This window comes from Symphalangus syndactylus, chromosome 12, assembly GCF_028878055.3.
Source record: "Symphalangus syndactylus isolate Jambi chromosome 12, NHGRI_mSymSyn1-v2.1_pri, whole genome shotgun sequence".
Taxonomy (NCBI): domain Eukaryota; kingdom Metazoa; phylum Chordata; class Mammalia; order Primates; family Hylobatidae; genus Symphalangus; species Symphalangus syndactylus.
Genome location: NC_072441.2, coordinates 63,835,992 through 63,855,200, shown reverse-complemented (window position 1 = coordinate 63,855,200; position 19,209 = coordinate 63,835,992). Strand labels below are relative to the sequence as shown.

The 19,209-nt window shown below is 50.1% G+C and overlaps 2 protein-coding genes across 4 annotated transcripts in view; one reads left to right on the top strand and one right to left on the bottom strand.

The window, feature by feature from the left end:
- CHI3L2 (chitinase 3 like 2) overlaps positions 1–1,628 on the bottom strand; it is a 38,795-nt gene extending 37,167 nt beyond the window's left edge. The window contains exon 1 of the mRNA XM_063624608.1: positions 1,474–1,628. The gene's annotated coding sequence lies outside the window, so the exon portion shown is untranslated. The remainder of the gene's footprint in view (positions 1–1,473) is intronic.
- Positions 1,160–19,209, top strand: DENND2D (DENN domain containing 2D). 3 transcript variants are annotated; one of them, XM_063624592.1, is made up of 12 exons: positions 1,160–1,461; positions 5,957–6,132; positions 6,995–7,107; positions 7,746–7,815; positions 8,502–8,579; positions 9,713–9,853; positions 11,046–11,194; positions 14,072–14,249; positions 17,129–17,170; positions 17,596–17,680; positions 18,012–18,251; positions 18,702–19,209. In XM_063624592.1, the coding sequence occupies exons 1-12, from the start codon at positions 1,404–1,406 to the stop codon at positions 18,776–18,778; spliced, it is 1,407 nt and encodes a 468-aa protein (XP_063480662.1). In that variant the 5' UTR covers positions 1,160–1,403; the 3' UTR covers positions 18,779–19,209. The 3 variants fall into 3 exon arrangements, with proteins under 3 accessions (XP_063480662.1, XP_063480660.1, XP_063480661.1); XM_063624590.1 differs by having other exon boundaries at positions 1,224–1,461; positions 7,746–8,028; XM_063624591.1 differs by lacking the exon at positions 1,160–1,461 and adding an exon at positions 5,105–5,359.

Below are 19,209 nucleotides of genomic sequence, written 5' to 3'. Positions count from 1 at the left end.
AAGAAAGGAAGTTAGTTTGGTTGGTAATACCACAAAATAGATTGGGGAAGTTAAGGCACAATAATATTCAATCAATTGGACAAGTTTATCATGAGCAACGACTGTTCTTACACAGAGATGCATAAGACATGGGTTCAGCCCAGAAAAGGGACTTGGGGAAGGGAAGTGTACTTGCATGCGGGAATACACAAAGAATAGGGAACAGAAACAGACTGTAATTAAGTGCAAAATTGCATACGGCCAGAGTAAAGTCAACTTTTAGAACCTCTGGGCTAAGACTAGACAGTTAATACTAGGGCTGGATTCCCAATTCTGGCTCTCCCATGGTGACTGGAGAGTCACCTGGAGGCCATGCCTGAGGAGAGGAAAGAGGGCTGTAGGTCTGGGAGTCAGGCCCACAGATTCCAGACGTGTTTCTGCCAGAGTCCCTTCTTCCCTCTGCCCACCCCTCCTGAAACGGACCCTAAAACCTTGTAAACCAGGCAACCCCAGATGGACTCTGCACTTCCCAGCCCTACAGATAATGTCCTGAGAGGGAGCGGGGAACTAGGGCAGATCTCCCAGGAGGAAGTGGGCTTAGCAGACCCACAATGTCATGGTTGATTCCTGAAGTTTAAAGCCTGAACGTATTTGGAAGTTAATGAAGATGTGAAAAGGGAGGAGTGGAAAGGCTGTATTGAAATTCAGGATTAGAAGGGGAGAGGGGACAGCTGCAACAATTACGACAGTAACAGTCCCTTAAATTTGTATTATGTAACAACCTACAAAAAGTTTTCTATTCCTGAACTTTCACATTTCTGTGGAATGGCAGGGGTTACCCCCATTTTGCTGGTCTGCTCAAGGCCAAGTTTGAATGGAAGGCAGGGTCAGGTCCCTAATCCGCATCTCCAGTTCCTCCTCAGGAACCCCGAGAGTGAGAGGACGAGTAGGGCAAGAGACCTGGAGATGGTCGAGGGGCTAAAGCAGTTGCAAAGGGAGAGGTGGAGGGATTGGAGAGGTGTGAGGACTGAAAACTCTGCCCCTTTTGGGATTCGTTTGGAGCCACCTGGAAGACGGTGATTTCAGCCAGGACACGCGCTTTTGCGGACTGCAGGGGGTTCGCTAAGTCAAGCCTCCCCGGGAGCCCCACGGAGGGTGGGAACGAGGTGGCGCCGCCCAGTCCCGGACGCGCGTCGAGCGCCCTCTGCCACCCCACGCCGCCCTGCCCAGGGCGAGGGCAGAGCGGGCCCGCCCAGGTGCGCCCGGGGGTTGGGCCAGAGTCCGGAAGGTGCGCCGCGCCTCCCCGAACCTGTCCCCTAGGCCTCCCCCCTCGTGAAAGTGAAAGTGTCGGACCCGCGGAGGTCAAGGATAGGGGGGCGGGGCCAGCGCGGAGCTGGGAGCGGGAGCCGGGCACTCGAGGGGCCATGGATGGGCTCGGCCGCCGCCTTCGAGCCAGCCTGAGACTGAAGCGCGGCCATGGGGGTTAGTGCCTACCGGGGAGAGCGCGAGGGGACGGCGTGGGCACCGGGGAGCCGGGGCTAGGGCTGGCGGCTGGGGCCCAGGGGAGGGCGGCACGGGGCGTCGAGATCCGGGAGCAGTTGGAGGGGGACTCAGGAGGCTGCGCGGGGCAGGTGAGCGGGAGGGAGCGCGCGGAGAGGGGAAGAGGGTCAGGTGGGGGCGGGGACGGCGAGGCCAGGCCTGCGGGGGCGAGGGGGAGGTGGCAGGACAGAGGAAGCCGTTGTGGGGCCCCGGGGCCACGTGTCCTTCCATCCAGGAAGCTTGTGGTGCAACCGCAGTGTGCCTGAAAGCGCCCCGGTTGTGGTGTCCTCCCAGAGGCACTGCCTCAGCTCCCGGCGTGCCCGCCGCCCCGTCCCACCTCGCCTCCCTGGGAGTCCTCCATGGCCTTTGCCCAGTTCCTCGGAGCCAGCGCCCCTGCCCCTGCCCCTCGGATAGCCACCGGCCACAAACACAGGTCTCCTCGATGACGTTACCACCCCCACCCACTCGCGGCCAAGTACCCTTCAGAGTGTGGCCTTCAGCGGAGCGGCGGTAGAACCTGCACAGCTGCTGCTTTCCAGCGTGTCGCCCAGACAGGGCACCCCTTCCCTTTCCCTCAGCCCCGCAACAGTGAAATGGACATAATTCCCCCGTCCAGGATTATGGGGATTAAATTAGAAGTCAACTTCTAATTTAAAGAAGCACCTTCTTTTCTTTCTTAGCAGAGCCCTGGGGTTGGAAGGAGGTCAGTTAGAAATTCATTCATTTATTCATTCATTCGGCAAATATTTGTGTGGCTTACCACTAGCCAGTCCTATGGCTGAGCAGCCATGACCCTTAGATACTTTGCCCAGAGGTCTTACCGTCTGAGAAGCAAAGAGCAGGGGCCCTTCCCAGACAACCTGCCTTTTCCAACATTGGCACGCCAGGAGGCCAAGTGAGCCCCTCTCTTAGCCCAAGCCCCAGAGTTGGGGGGACCTCAGGGAGTGAGGTCAGTGCGCCGTTCTTTGAACTGCAGTGACCTCTGAGTGATCTGCTCTTCCTCCTGTTGCCATTCCTCCTGCCACACCCTGCTCCTTCCCCCTTTGCAGTGTCCTCTCTAGACACAGATCTCCAATATCTGGCCATTCCGTCTGCACCATCAGGGAGAGGTCAGAGACCACAGTTTGGGGCAGAGGCCTGGGACAGTGCAGTGGTGGGAGCAGAAGGCAGGATGAGGCTGACATCCTCTCTTCTCTGGAGAGCACTGGCCTGGTCTGGCCTGGTGTTCCCAGACCCTGGGACATCTGTGTGAATGGAAGGGGTCTGCCCCCTGCAGCCCAGAGGAGACATTCCAGTTGTTCCCACCCACCCCTGCCCCAACACCAGGCACTTCCTGATTGTGCCTGGAGGAGCTTCCTGATACTGAGGAACTGTAAGAACTGAGGCCTAACACTTGTAGGGCCAGGAGCATATGCCCTCTTCATCTTCCATACCATCCTCCACTTGCCTGGGGATTCTCCCCCTTCCTCCTTTGTCTTTCTGGCCCCAGGACGGTTGTGTATTAGGAGGGAGTGTGTGTGTGTGTGTGTGTGTGTGTATCCTGGTGACAAGGAGTGATGTGGTGGTGGTCCTGGGTTGAGAGCAGCTGAGCTGCAAGGGATGGGCCAGCTTCCCAGATCAAGGTTCCAGAGGTCCCCTCACCTATATTCTAGACAGATCTGGGACTTCAGTCAGGTGTGTGTGGGAGAGGCTTTCTGGTGGAGGAACAAGTGTAACCAGCTTCCTGACTTCCCTAGAAAGGGTGGCTCCCTCCTCAACTAAAACTCAGGATAATAATTCCTTTCTAGGGCACTAGAGATTAAATGAGATGCCTTATATGAAACATGAGTTGGATGGAGGTTAGTTTTCTCTTACGCTTTTCTCTCCTGTGGATAACACCTTTTGAAAGAGGGGAGAAAACAGTCTTTTGCTGCATTTCTTGGGCCTCATCCCAAAAGTCTAATTACTTTCTTTTGTCAATGATTTATTAATTTTGCTATTCTCTTGGCTTGCTTGATAAAGCAGAAGAAAATGATCTGAAAACGCAGCCCAAAGGATTTAGGGAAAGGCATAATTTCATTAGAATCTGGAATGATCAGTGGTAAGATTCTGTTTCTCAACGTCCTTTGAAAACCTCTGCGGGATATTTGATGTCAAATGCATCCAGAAGGCAGGAGCATGGCATTTGGAGCTTTCCTAATCCCCATTCCCAACAAATCCTGTCAATTTTAATAGCCTTTGAATTACTTTATGCCTCAGTTTCCCCATCTGTATCAGGAAGATGCTTGTTCCTCAGACAGGTGGTAAGGCTTGTGCAACAAGTCTGTGCAGCTTGCAAGTAAGGTGTGGTGCCAGCTCCAAGTGTTCTGGTTTGCTCTTCTCACCCATTACAGCATTTGAACATCTTTCTTTACTGTAAATGAGTTTGGCCACGAGTCCTGGCTTTTACTAGTCCCACAGAAGCCAGGTCTAGAGCTCTTAGGAGCAAAGCAGCTGTTTTCCCTCTCCTAGCACCCCACTCTCTTCCAGAGGGGTGTTTAATCTTAGCAGGGGTGGCAAACACTGGCGTCAAACTCTTTTGCCCCCTGCTTTCCCTTTGAGGCAGCTTCCTGGCAAAAGCCTTCCCTGTATTTACTCATTCAGGGGTTTCTTTGAGAATCCAAGGTGAATTTTTTGCTATTCCTTCTCTTTTACCTAGTCTCCAGAAACAACAGTGGGCTAGCAGCTGTGCCTGTAGCTTGGGCAGAACAGCTGACCTGGCCTGACCTGGAGGAAGGCTGAGCAGGCGTGGGGGTTGGGTGGAGATCACCCGGATGCTTTCCACTGCCACAGAATCACCCTCAGGCTGCTGGTGCAATCAGTCCCCTATCTTAAGCTGGGGACAGTCTCCTGAGCCAGTGCTTCCTATTTGAGAAGAGGGACTCTGCTGGAACCCTGGAACAAGTGCCAGTGACAGAACTCTCCAGGGGGTGAAATTCACCATTGTAGCTATTTCCAAAATATCACGAACTCTGGGCTTAAAGACAGATTTTACTCTCTACTGCACCATCAGGAAAGAAGGCTATTCGGTATTGACTTCCAGAACTCTTTCTTTTGTTGGAAGAATTAATCTATTTGGATAATTATTAGGCCAAGTCTATTTATCTTAATCAGGGGAGGGCAGTGGCATCCTGGCTGCAGGGAGTGTTTGGCCATGTGCTCTAGGTCGGGAAGTCCTGGAAGTTCTAGAATTCAGCAGGTGGCCTTGCTGGGGTTTTTGACTTCCGTTGACCAAGTTGAGAAGTGAAAGGTCAGCAATCCAAGTGTTGGAGGTATAGAATCCCTATCCTGAGACCAGCCAGTTTCTAGTGCCCACAGTCTGACGCTATCAAGCATTGTCCACTGTTCTAAGGTTGTAAATTAACTCTCTGCACAATCTGCAGCCCAGATTCAAAACCCTTAGCCCAGAAGTAGCCAGGCCTTTCTGGCTACTTTCAGCCAGAGGTGTTTGCTCATGACCTTTTCTATCGCCACACCCTGGGGCTCTTGGGAGGAGCTGAGATCTGCGCTGCAGTGCCAGGATGCTGACTCTGTTGGTGCTGGCTTCTGCTGCCTTCCTGGGTCCCGTCACATCCTTCTTGCTCAACCACTGGGTGCACAGGATGGAAACTTCTGTTCCCTCTCTGGAAAACAGCGCGTGGCTTGGCTTCACAGAGTTGTGGCTGGAGACTGAAGCAGCCCCTTTCTCAGGCTTTCTGTCACCAGTCTGTCTGTGTTAGGGGAGAGGGGAGTCCGCTCTGTCCTGAAGGCCCAGAGATGGAAGGACAAGTGGTAGGCCGGGTGTTCGGGCTCTTCCGACGCCGACTGCTTCAACTCCGAGCAGGTCAGGACTGGACTGCCCACTTCCTTGTTTTCAGGGTGACCCTCTTAGGTGGGACTGCTTCTTCCTTGAAATGCTCCTTCCTCCTCTTCCTTTGTATCTCGACCTCCACATGGTTCCCCATGTGACTGGGTCAGGAGGCTTCCTCTGCTGGTTTTTAAGAGCTGGTCATGCCCTCTGTGGGGCTAGTGTGGTCACAGTCACATGCCCTTTGGGCCTGTTCTTATTCACTTAGTATGAACTAAACTCTCAGGCCGTATTGTTCCAGGACTGCCAGAAGCACCCGACAGGTTAGGCAGTCTCTGTGGTACCCTGGGGCCTTGGCCTCCATGTGGCCTCTCCGGCACATTTCCGTGGCTTCTGTGTCAGTGGTTTCTTTCCTCTGCTTGGCTTCCCATGGTTTCAAGTCTACCAGGGCAGGTGTGGAAACTGCCCATTTGGCCCTGATCCTGAGTGACTGGTGGTGCTGGCCAGTATCCAGGTATCTCAGCATTGGCAAGGCGGCCTCGAGGTGTGGAGGTCACCCGGATTCTCACAGACTCCACTCCAGGAATGGATCAATGAGATTATACTAAATGGGCTCTGATGTCTTGGTTTCAGGACCGCCCCAGGACAATTCGGGGGAAGCTTTAAAGGAACCAGAAAGCGCCCAGGAGCACTCTTTGCCCAACTTTGCTGGGGCGCAGCACTTCTTTGAATACCTTCTTGTGGTTTCTCTCAAAAAGAAGCGTTCAGAGGATGATTACGAGCCTATAATCACCTACCAATTTCCCAAGGTAAGGACTGAAGGAGGGGCAGGGCCAGCCAGAGGACTGGGGTGTTTGCAAGGTGGTGGGGTGGGGGTTCCACCTCCTTCTCCCTACCCTACCAGGGCTTGAGCCTGGAGCTGCCCTGAGCTCTGAGCTCGCTGCTCTCCATTTCCTTCTTAGCACAGCCCCAGTTCTCTGTTATCACCCACAGAATCTAGGTCTAACTTCTTTGTGAGGGACTGACCTAGACTTCCTAGCAGGGAAACTAGGCTAGATATTTTGCCTTTTAGGGGACCTCATAGGTCTTCCAAATCCCATTTTCAGTCACCCTTCTCTGTAGAGAAGCTTACCTTCTGCCAGAACTCCTAGAATGAATCCCCTCTCTGGGATGTGTGGGAAGGAAAGAGTGGGACAGCCATGTAACTGTGGGCAGGCACAGCCCTCTGCCTGAGCCCAAGCATCAGACCCCTTCTTGTCTGATCCTGCACCAGACAGAGGGGTGGGAATCCTTCTCATTGGCAGGTGTGCCAACTGAGCTGGCCGCTTCTCTTCTCTGATGTCTCTGATGTTGTCCTCCCAGAGGCCTGGGCCATTTCAGGGCCTTTCTATATTCAACATGGCCCTGTCCCCTTTCTATGTAGACCTCGATACTGAGGTCGAACTCAAGCTTATGTAGAGTTGACCCAGGAGGGGCTGTTTCAGCTTTGGAGTTGTTCCAACCGGACCCAGAATACAAACTGTGCAGAGTCATGGGCAAAGGCACCCTTCGCCCCTATGCTTGTGGAGAAGCTTATCCCCAGACTGCTTTAGAGCCTCAAAGGAAGCCCACCAGCTCCTGCTATCTCAGCCCCCAGCTTCACATCCACTTGTCTTTTCCTTTTCCTTATAGCGGGAGAACCTGCTTCGGGGTCAGCAGGAGGAGGAGGAGCGGCTGCTCAAAGCTATCCCCTTGTTCTGCTTCCCAGATGGGAATGAGTGGGCATCACTCACCGAGTATCCCAGGTAATTGCTCAGCCCTGGGCAAGGGTATTGGATTTGGGGAGAAGGAACGTGTGAGTTCTGTGGCTCCTGTAGCCTCCCTCACTGCTGTCATTTGTTGATTTTCGGCCTGGGAGTGTAATTGATTCGTTTGAAAACATCTGGCCTGGGGTCCCTCAAGGCCAAGGATATTAGCTATCAGTTTGATCAGTCACTTCTGTCCAAAGAGCCAGATTCTCCCACCTGTCCTAGAAGCAATAGTTGCTGCTTTTAACTCTGCTACCGGCCCAAGCTGGACTTAGCAGAAAGCAGTTAGCCTCTAAGAAGACGATGTAGCAAAGGCCCTTCTAGCGTGAGCCCTGGAATTTGACTGCTTGAGCTTTGACTTCACTGTTTATGAGTTGAGTTACCTTGAATAAGAAGCACCCTCTGGCCTCAGTTCCTTCATCTTTAAAGTGGGGATAATTACTGAACCTACCTCAAAGGGTTATTTTGACAATTAGTTGAGATGATGTGTTTAGGGCTTGACACAAGTGAGCCCTTACTCCTATGATTAATCAGCAGCTCCCCTTTGCCTTCCTCTCCACTCTCTAGTGCTGACCACTTTGCTGTTTTAGAATTCAGTGAGCAATGCAAATCAAGCCTTGTCTGCTCTTTCTTAGGGAGACCTTCTCGTTCGTTCTGACCAATGTGGATGGGAGCAGAAAGATTGGATACTGCAGGCGCCTCTTGGTCTGTGCGGCTCAGAACTGCCCCTTCCTTTCTGCAGTGTGCTCACCTCCACGGCTGGGCTTGCTCAAGCCTGAGCTGCAAAAGTCAGGCTTATTAGCAGCACTGGTTGTAGAAAAAGCACAGCCCAGGAGCTGCTGCCATGCCAGTGCTCCCTCTGCAGTCCCACAAGCACGAAGACCTGATGCCCCTTCTCCCCCTGCTGGTCAGGCTCTGGTCTGTGCTCTCTCTGGCTTTCAATAACTGCTCTTTGTGAGATGCTCCAACTGACTCCTCTCCCTAACTGCTCTATCCAGGCCTGCTTACCTTGGCCCCTGGAGCCTCCCAGAGCAGAGGCTGGGACTTGGACAATTAGTTTCAAATCTTAGGTCTCAGGAGGATTCCCCAAGTCACCTTTACAGTGCTTTCCTCCTTAGCCATTTCTTCATCTCTAAGGCACACTTGCTACCCCTCTTTGCTGATCCCAGATTGTGTTGACACTGAAGGTGGCAGCGCTTGCCCACCAACTCACCCAGTACTCTCAAGGATTTCTTCTTTTGACACTGGTGGCCATTCTGACCTCCCTGCTGCACCCACCATTCCCCATAAATCCCCCTCCCCAGCCCTCAGCCTTGGGCTCCTTCATACCCAGTTGGGAGAAGCCCTTGGGGAGGCTGCAGCACTGAAGGAGCCTCTCTGTCCCTCCCCAGCCTACCGGCCCTGGCCCTCGCCTTCCCAAAGTGTACTGCATCATCAGCTGCATCGGCTGCTTCGGCTTGTTCTCCAAGGTAGGGATAGAATAGGATTCCTCAGGGCCTGTTTGTCCTGCCCATATTCCAGGCTGTCTCTGGCTGCCAACCTTGCCTGTGCAACTAAGCCCTTAGTGGAGCTCTTCTCCCATAGCCAGAGTCAGCATTAAAGCACACTTGGGAAAACTGAGGCAAAGAGGCATGCACTTGACTTAAGGGAAAAGTGGAAATTGAATCTAGGGGACTGGACCCCTTGCAGAGACAGCTACTGTTCCCATTGTAGCCAAGTAAGAAAGTAGTTGAAGTAGGACAAGGGGAAGAAACTTCTGCCCTGAGTTTCAATTTCCTCATCCGTCAAATGGATATAATAATCTCACCTTCCTATCTCACTGGGTGGTGTGAGGCTTAAATGAGGTGATATATGAGAAGACTCTTTATAAAAGGCAGAGAGCTAAACAAATATGAAGGATTTATAAGACCCACTCTGACTCCTTCAAGAGTAGAAGAACAGTTGAGGTCCCCAGGACTTCTGCTGGAGCTAATTTGAGTGCCAGTGCATCTGAGACAGGATTTGAGCAGAATCCATGGGGGCCATGCCATCCATTGGTGACCAGAAAGGACTTCATTATGCTCTGACCCCAGCAGGACCTTTGGAGGAGGAGGGGAGGAAACTTTGTCAGCTTTTGCTTGGGCAGAGCATTCCTTTGTGCAGTGCTCCTAGGGATGGAGGCAGTCTCTGACCTGGGGAATCTACAGTGGGAGTTGAAGGACAGAGTGGTACCAAGAGGCTTAGGCTTCTAGCCTCCTGCTCCAACCAGCACGAGTGGACATGGTACCATCATGGGTGATGAGTTTAACTCCAGGCTGACTTTCCAGGGAGGTGCTTTTATGTTGGTGTTAGGAGAGGGGAAGAATATGGATTTGTAGAGAGATAATAAAAAGGAAGCTGGAAAAAAGCAGGTCTTATGTGGGAGATAAACTGCAGATTATTTAGCATGAGCCCAGCCTCTGCCAGGGAGGGAGAGGACCAGTTCGTGGAGGGCCCTAGAAAATACATGAGGATCAGCTGAACCAGTATGAGAACATTATGACGCTCAGGGGCAATAGAGTCTCTTCCACCTGCCCAGTAGTGTCCCTTTGAGCCGTGCCGCCCGTGGTTCTTTTCCCTGCAGATCCTGGATGAAGTGGAGAAGAGACATCAGATCTCCATGGCTGTCATCTACCCATTCATGCAGGGCCTCCGAGAGGCAGCCTTCCCTGCTCCTGGGAAGACTGTCACTCTCAAGAGCTTCATCCCCGACTCAGGCACTGAGGTGGGTTAGCAAAATGGGTGAGACCTTCCCTAGCTGGAGAGGGTAGGCATCTGTGGCACCTCTCACCACTGTTCTTCCATTAACCAGGTTAAAGTACAGAGAAACTGAGCCAGATGGGGACTGGGACTTGGTTAGAATGGACAAAGCTGAAATCAAACCCAGATTTTCTGATCCTTCTAACTTGATACCCACAAGCACCTAGTTACTGCTCAAGCCACCAAGACTTTTATTTATAGTAAATAAACCATGTAAGTTGAGGCTTCTGGTGCTATAAAGGACTTTCCCCTCAGCCCCCAGACTGCCACTTGCCCCCACCCCCACTCCACTCTCCTTTGTTTGTCCTGTCTCTACCTTACAGCGTCCATCTGTCCATTTCTAATCATCCATCCCCACCTCCGAGTCTCCACCCATGCACGGGGGATGCTATTGTTTTAAGGCACCAAGCACACTGAGGCAGCAGGTAGAACGCTGTTCTAAGAATTCCAGTCCTGACCTCTGGAACTCTGAATAGTCTGTGTGCCCCTTTGAACCTTGGTTTCCCTACAGGAAAATAAGGGGAGAGGCTAGTAATTTTCACTTTCTCAAAAAATAAGTACTGAATGCTTGCTGTGTGCCAAGCTATACTATTTTCTGGGAATACAGTGGTGACCAAAATGAATGTGGTCCCGGACCTTTTGGAGCTATAAGTCCAGTGGGGAGGATAGATGTTAAATAAACACACCAGTGCATGTTGAATTAGAAATTATGTAACTGTGATGAAAGAAAAAAAAAACAAAACAGGGTGCTACATAACAAGAAGATGAGAAAGTATCACATGGCCAAGGGGGGGCCTCTGTGACCTGAAAGAGGGTAAGAATGAAGGGAGCAGAGCAGTGCAGGAGGAGGGCCCTCACTGTGAAGGCTGCAGGCAGGAAAGATGGGATTGCTCAAGGAACAGAAGCCTATGTGGTGAAGCGCAGTGAGAGAGGGGCGTGTGCTCAGGGAGGCGAGTGAGGGAGGGTGCAGGACATTGTGGGCCATACTCAAGATCACATCAGTGCTGTCCTCCAGCCAATTAGCAGAGGGACAGAGAGACATGGTCAGATTCACTCCTGGGGACAGAAGGAATAGAGGCTGGTAGAGGCCCAGCACTCCGGGGTCTGCATGATCTTGCAGTGTAGTGACACCTTCTCTCTCTCTGGTTTCCCCACAGTTCATTTCACTGACACGGCCCCTGGACTCCCACCTAGAACATGTGGATTTTAGTTCTCTATTGCACTGTCTCAGTTTTGAACAGATACTTCAGATCTTTGCCTCTGCCGTGCTGGAGAGAAAAATCATCTTCCTGGCGGAAGGTCTCAGGTGGGCCCAGCCCCTGAACGGCTCACCTGAACTGCCCAGCATCCCTGGGTTCAAGGGAACAGACTGGAGGTTATCCAAGGAAAATGGGCTGTAGGGCCCATGCGCCCACCCTCCTGTTTCTAGCTCCTTGCTCTTTAAACCAAGAGAAACAGCTGTTTTGAACCACTCCCACTGCCTCTTCCTCCACACAGGACTGCTGCCTGGGCCTGAGGAATACTCCTAACTTAGCTCGGGGAAGGACAGGAAGGATTCCTGGGACAGCCCAGGTGGGACCAGTTAGGGTGGATGCAGACATGATTCTGCCCTTGCAAGGCTGAGGGAGGGTGGAGAACAGGGCAGGAGGTAGATACTCATTCAACAAACATTTATTGTGTGTCAGCTGTTTGCCAGATGCCAAGCATTGGGAAGATACAAACAGGACAAGGTCCTTCACCTGAAGGGGATGCAGAATTATATAGTGGTTGAAAGCACAGGGATTGAAATCAGCAGAATTAGGAGGTTTAAATCCAGTTCTTCTACCTTTAGCTATGAGGTTCCCATTAAGTTAGTTTGTTAACTTCTTGAAAATGGAAATAATGATTGTGATTACCTCATAAGGTTGTGGTGAGGATTAAATGAAATAATGCACATTAGGTACCTAACACCCTGCCGACCACATATTGCTGAGTGCCAGCTGCTGTTCTTAAGTTCACAGTTGAGTATATCCCTGTGTGTAGTGGAAGCAGGGTACTATTGTGCCATGGTCTCTACCTCTTAGGGGCTTCAGATCTGAGAAGGACATGGGGAGATGTAATAGAATGGAGAACAAAAAAAGTCGGCCGAGCGCGGTGGCTCACGCCTGTAATCTCAGCACTTTGGGAGGCTGAGGCAGGTGGATTACAAGGTCAGGAGATCGAGACCATCCTGGCTAACACGGTGAAACCCCATCTCTACTAAAAATACAAAAAATGAGCCGGGCGTGGTGGTGGGCGCCTGTAATCCCAGCTACTCGGGAGGCTGAGGCAGGAGAATGGCGTGAACCTGGGAGGCGGAGCTTGCAGTGAGCCGAGATCGCACCACTGCACTCCAGCCTGGGCGACAGAGCCAGACTCAGTCTCAAAAAAAGAAAAAAAGAGAAAAAAGTCATGAAACAGTAGGGGTAGGGGTGGACCTTCTATTCATATCTGGGGAGGGAGAAAACCAGTTTTAGGTTTTCAATTTTAGGTTGACAACCCTGCTTTTATCTTTTAGGGAAGAAGAAAAGGATGTTAGGGACTCAGCAGAAGTCAGAGGGTCAGGTGAATGTCATGGGTTTCAGAGGAAAGGAAACTTGGGCAAGCAGTGGGGTCTCTGAGGTGAAGATTCTGTAAAAATGGGTGATAACCAAAAAGGAACTAGTTGTAGGTAATCCTTGAAGGGAGTGGCATCATCTTTTGCTTTGGAAATAGCTCTTTCACTCCCAGCCCTGAATGGAAACCAGAAGTTCCTGTGTGGCTAGAGCTGGGATTCTGCCTTTCCTCCTCAGATCAGTGTTTGGGAAGTGGAGGTTGGCAGGATTTACCTCTCAGACGTTTACTTTCTTCAGGGAAATCCTACCACTCCCCACTTCCTTCCCACACTGAGTTTTTCAGCTCCCTGAAGCTTGGACAGGGAGGGGACTTCCAGTTAGCTAGCCTCTCAGAGACTCAATTTTGCTAACTCAGGAAGTGCTAGCTTGAAACCCAGAACTGAAACAAGGATTCCCGCATCTGTGCTTTTATTGGCCTTGGCTTTGAGGCAATTTGGCTGGAGTAAAGAAGAGTCATGAAAGCCAGGGGATAAAAGAGAAGACAGAGAGTGGGACTGTGTGTATGTGGTGGCGAGAGGAGTAGGGTCCAAGTTGTGACTTGGGCAGGAGTGACGAGAAATGCTTCACTGGAAAGTCTTGAGGAGGCACCTTCGTGGGACTTTCCGTGTAGGAATTGCTGGGCAGAGGTTCCTAGAACCTGGGAATTTCCCAAGCTACTCAGGCAGCAACCTGGTAATCTTTAATAACCTCGAGTGTGCCCAGAGGGGGCTGTGTGGGGGCAAAGGCTAGGGATGAGGGTGGATAGACATAGCGAGGTAAAAAGGCTTTGCCTCTCGGCTGAGCCTCCAGTGCTTGTTTACATGTTTGTCTCTTAACTACAGTGTGAATTCCTTAAAAGCAGGGTCAGTGTCTTACTCTTCCTGGTATCCACATCTGTGAGGTATGCTCACAGTTGTGAGCACAGGCTAGGGGGCTCAATGAATTATCTCCTTGAATGAAAGCAACTCTTCTTCCCTCTTCTCTTTTTTTTTTTTTTTTTGAGATGGAGTCTCGCTCTGTCGCCCAGGCTGGAGTGCAGTGGGGCAATCTTGGCTCCCTGCAAGCTCCACCTCCTGGGTTCACTCCATTCTCCTGCCTCAGCCTCCCGAGTAGCTGGGATTACAGACGCCCGGCTAATTTTTGTATTTTTAGTAGAGATGGGGTTTCGCTATGTTGGCCAGGCTGGTCTCAAACTCCTGACCTCAGGTGATCCACCCACCTCGGCCTCCCACAGTGCTGGGATTACAGGCGTGAGCCACCACGCCCAGCCTCCCTCTTCTCTTTAGAGTCACTTTTATTTTTGGCCAGTAGTAAGTTGAGAAGACTAACTGGGAAAAGAAGGGTCAAATCAAGGCACCCCCTTGATACTGAAGCCTCAGACTCTCTAGTTTCTGTCCCTCCCTCCCAGCAATGTACGTTCAAGATCTGTGACCAGCATGGCCCCCAGACCTGCCTTTCTGCCATGGGCATGGGCAGCACTGCTCTAGCCGCTGTTGGTGGTGGGCGATGAGGGGTGTGTAGCATGGTGGTGCAGGGGTCCCCTGACTCTCATCCTCTGTGCTCTGTCCCAGCACCCTGTCTCAGTGCATCCATGCTGCTGCCGCACTGCTCTACCCCTTCAGCTGGGCGCACACCTACATCCCTGTTGTCCCTGAGAGCCTTCTGGCCACCGTCTGCTGCCCCACCCCATTCATGGTTGGAGTACAAATGCGCTTCCAGCAGGAGGTCATGGACAGCCCTATGGAAGAGGTATGATGTGGCAAGAAGAGTGCATGATTTGGAGCCAGGTAGAGTGGGATTCAGATCCCAGCTCTGCTGCTTACAGCTGTGTGATTAGGGGCAAGTTCCTTACCTCTTTAAGCCTGAGCTTTCTCATCTCTAAAATGGGGATAACAGTGTTCACTTCCTAAGGATTCTGGGGGAAACCACCTGCCTAGAGCTCCTAACCTGGCACCCGACACACAGGTGATGATCAATAAATGCAGGCTGCTTCTGAAGGATTCCCCTTTAGGCATAAGGGGCAGTGGATAGCTTATTCAGGGGTGAGCAGACTGTTCTACGCCAGCTGGCCCTAATGAGCAGTCTTCGGGATGTCCCATCTCATCCAAATGGATGACACAGCTGGTCTATACAACACACACCCCACTGGAATGTATTTGAATTCCTTGGAATTGAGCTAACATGGCCCTCTGGCAAACTATGAGTCTTAAAAATGCAGATTTTTGCAGCAAGTCATCTTTCTGAGTAGCTCAGAGCTAAGGTGGCTAATGAGGATATAGGTCTGAATCCTCTGATTTTGTTAGCTTCTTACATCTTGGCAGTGCCCCAGACACACCAGAGAACTCAGTTGTGAAAACAGGCATTAAAAGCATAAATCTATCCTCACTGTTGGAAAAATAACTCAAAACATGTGCTTTAGAGTTGTCAGTAGGGACTTTCAAAAGATAGTATGTTACTGTATCTCAAGCCAGAAGAGGGACTTGGGAATGTCTGCCCTGGCCATAACCATTGACTCACTCCAAGAGATAACTGAGCTCCAGAGACTTATCCAAGGCCACATAGACAACAGTGGAACCTAGCACAGATAAAACCAAATCTCCTCCTATAGAAACCATTGCTGCAAAGTAAAGAAGAAGGCTATGTTTCCCTTCTTTGTGCCACCGGCCCCCTCATCCTTCCTTAGGACTGCTGAGTACACATGCCCTTTGAACTAGCTTTAACCTTGTGACTAACTGGGACAAAGTATTAGCTCCATGTTTAGCAATAAACATTTAAATGTCCCAACCCCAGAAGTTATGAAACTTCTCGACTCTGGAGCTCCAGCTCCCTGGAAGCCGTGGCTCCTCTCCTGATGGCCAGTCAGACTCTGGCTTTTGGTAAGGGATTACTCCACAGACAATAATATGCCCAAATACTGGAAAGATTTCTGGGAACAATCTTGAAAAACAAATTATTTACACACACTCTCTCCTCCCAATCCCTCAAAGGAACAGTCTTCCCTTCATGAAGACATCTGAGCCTATGTATACAAGTGGTTTCAGGCCTGGACCAGTTCAACTTTTCTCCCCTGATGACAGATAATTACAGTGCATGCTCTATTTTTTGGCATACTTTCCACTATCTCTTTCCTTGTATTTGGAAGAAGGGACAATGGAGGGATCATTCTCTCTATTGTCAAGACCAAGGGTCACAAACAGAAAAGAGAGGCCCAGCAGGCATATAAATGACCAATACGTGATTCGGGAAATTAAGGTAAACTGGTGGGAACATGCCCTGCCTAAAGCAGGCAACTGCTACTCAGTTCCATCCGAGTGTTGTCCTTTAGAAATGTGGACCCAGTGTTAGATCTCCTGACTTTTCAGGAGAAGCCCCAAATCCAAACTTTACGTGAGATAGTCCAGTTTAAATATTGGAAACCAAATCAATTATTTAAAAATACTGTGAGGATCAAAGAAACAGATCTGCTGGTTGGAATCAGCCAGCAGGATGCCTATTTGTAATCTCTGGTCTAGACTGAAGTCTCCCTGGGCAGTGATGGAGCCAGTGCTAACTCAGGTCTCCCAAGTTCCAGCCCGGTGCTTATCTCACTTGAGGACTGTAGACACATGGTCTCCTCACTTCCTTCCCTTTCCTCTTCCTGTTGACCCTGGGCTCATTTTCCTTCCTTTGCTGTTTCCTGCTGGAAGGACCAAAGTTTTTTTTTTTTTTTTTTTTTTTTTGAGACTGAGTCTGGCTCTGTCGCCCAGGCTGGAGTGCAGTGGCGCGATCTCGGCTCACTGCAAGCTCCGCCTCCCAGGTTCACGCCATTCTCCTGCCTCAGCCTCTGGAGTAGCTGGGACTACAGGTGCCCGCCACCACACCCGGCTAATTTTTTGCATTTTTAGTAGAGACAGGGTTTCACCGTGTTAGCCAGGATAGTCTTGATCTCCTGACCTCGTGATCCACCCGCCTCGGCCTCCCAAAGTGCTGGGATTACAGGCATGAGCCATCACGAGAGGCAGGAGTTTTTCTAATAGAAAATTGTACATAAGTTGTTGCAAGCATGAAAAAAATAAAAAGATGTTGGTCTCTGTTCTAGAGAGCAGGGAGTTGAAGGGGAATTGTAAGAGAGGAATGCAATCTCAAGAATATCAGTCTAGGCTTGGAAAAAAATTGGTTCTCTTATTAGCAGCATAGTATGACCTCGGGCAGCTTCTTTGGGTCTGTTTCCTCATCTTCAAAATGGAGATGGTATCTGCCTCATGGGACTGTTGCTTGAGATCAAACGTGTAAAGCACCTATGTGAGCAATGTACTAAATACTCCATGTAGAAGCAATTTCTGCAGTCAATGTTTTATTAATGGAGTGACTGGCTGTGATTTCTCCATCTTGTATTTCCCTTCTACCTTAGCTCTCTCTCCTACTCCCTTCCTACAAACACCCACACCCTTTTCTCAGGAAGGGAACTGAGATTTCCAGAGGGGAATGGTGAGAAAGGAGAATGCTAGACAGGAAATGAGAACTGAAGATATTGATTTTGTTGCTACCTGGGCTGAAAGATACAGCCACAGGCAGAAATTAAGATGGTAAATCCTCTGGAGGTCTATGAAGAAAGAGGACCAGAGAAAGCCAGTCTATGTTTATTTCAGGTCCTGCTGGTCAATCTTTGTGAAGGAGCCTTCTTAATGTCGGTAAGTGTCTGGGTTCAGATCCCCTGCAGGCCTACCACCAACTCTACCACTCTAGTTTCATCCATGTTCCACTTATTTAAACAAACATTTAATTTCTTTGTTGAGAGAGAATCTGTGCTAAAAAGACCACATCTCTCTCAGGGAGCCCATGGACATAAACACAGATGACTTCACTATAAGACAATCAGTGATAGTGCCTTTTAAGCAAGGGATATAAATCAAGTACCACCGGGATGGAGAGGATCCCTTGCTAATGTCTAGAGTCAAACTAAAGGCCAAGAAACAGCTTCTGTTGTTTTTGTCCTATGTGGCTATTTGTGGGTGGAGTGGGGGTGTAGAATTCATCCCCTCCTTATGCTTTTCTGCCAACCCCCTTCACTCCACACTTCCTTACTGCTTGACCTCGGAGCTCTGTCCTCTTCTAGGTTGGTGATGAAAAAGACATCCTGCCACCGAAGCTTCAGGATGACATCTTAGACTCTCTTGGTCAGGGGATCAATGAGTTAAAGAGTAAGTCCTTACTCTTATTTTGGGTCTCTCCAGGGAGTGCAAGGGCATGCTTTTCAATCATTCCCTTCCAGAACTAAAATGAACTCACTCAGTAGTCCTAGAGCAGCCCTAGAGGCCTAGAACCTAGGGCAAGTCTGAATTTGGGATTGTATTCTTCCTAAGCAATGGCAGAGAACCCATACCCAGATTCCCATTTCAGTCAGTAATTATGAACCCTACCCTATGGCTTTCCCCAGGAGCTTTCAGCCTGCAAGAAAGCCATTCTTGAAGGTGAGTTTGGGTAATTTCATCCTTCTGCTACCCTCTGAGATGGACTTTATATCTCCTGCAGCTGCAGAACAAATCAACGAGCATGTTTCAGGCCCTTTCGTGCAGTTCTTTGTCAAGACTGTGGGCCATTATGCTTCCTATATCAAGCGGGAGGCAAATGGGCAAGGCCACTTCCAAGAAAGATCCTTCTGTAAGGCTCTGACCTCCAAGACCAACCGCCGATTTGTAAAGAAGTTTGTGAAGACACAGCTCTTCTCACTTTTCATCCAGGAAGCCGAGAAGAGCAAGAATCCTCCTGCAGGTACAGTAACAGTCCCCATCAGTCTAAGCCCATAGAGGGTTACCTCTAGAATAAAAAGGAGGGGAAAGAAAGAATACTTCTCTTTAGAAACCCACAAAATAGCTGTAAGTAGACTTTTATTAGTGGAGTTGAAATGACATAACCGGAAACCTAAGAAAATGTCTAATGGGCTTCCATTTTGTGGAAGTTGGTTTACCCATTAGCCAACAGGACTGAGCCCTTTCCTCTGTTTTAGTCTAGAGCTAATTCCTGCTAAGTATCCTCTGTTTATGGGCTCCTTTTTGGACAAAACTGAATGTCTGGATCTCCAGAAGCCTGTGAGGCCAGAGACATCCTGGCAGGGATGGGAGTATGGGGAGCAGACAGGATATTTCTGATCCTTATTCCTGAGCTCATTATAATCTGCCTGACCAGATCAGATGCCTCTAACACCTGTATCTGAACCCACAGGCTATTTCCAGCAGAAAATACTTGAATATGAGGAACAGAAGAAACAGAAGAAACCAAGGGAAAAACCTGTGAAATAAGAGCTGTGGTGAATAAGAATGACTAGAGCTACACACCATTTATGGACTTCAGCCCCTGCCAGTGTGGCAGGATCAGCAAAGCTGTCAGCCCCCAAAATCCATAACCTCACTCTGAGTTTTGGTATCCAGGTATTGCTTCAAACTGGTGTCTGAGATTTGGATCCCTGGTATTGATTTCTCAGGACTTTGGAGGGCTCTGACACCATGCTCACAGAACTGGGCTCAGAGCTGCATTTTTTGCAGAGGTGACACAGGTAGGAAACAGTAGTACATGTGTTGTAGACACTTGGTTAGAAGCTGCTGCAACTGCCCTCTCCCATCATTACAACATCTTCAACAGAGAACACACTTTGTGGTCCAAAGGCTCAGCCTCTCTACATGAAGTCTGTGGACATGTAAGGACGAGAGTAAAGAGGAAAATCTTATTTTTA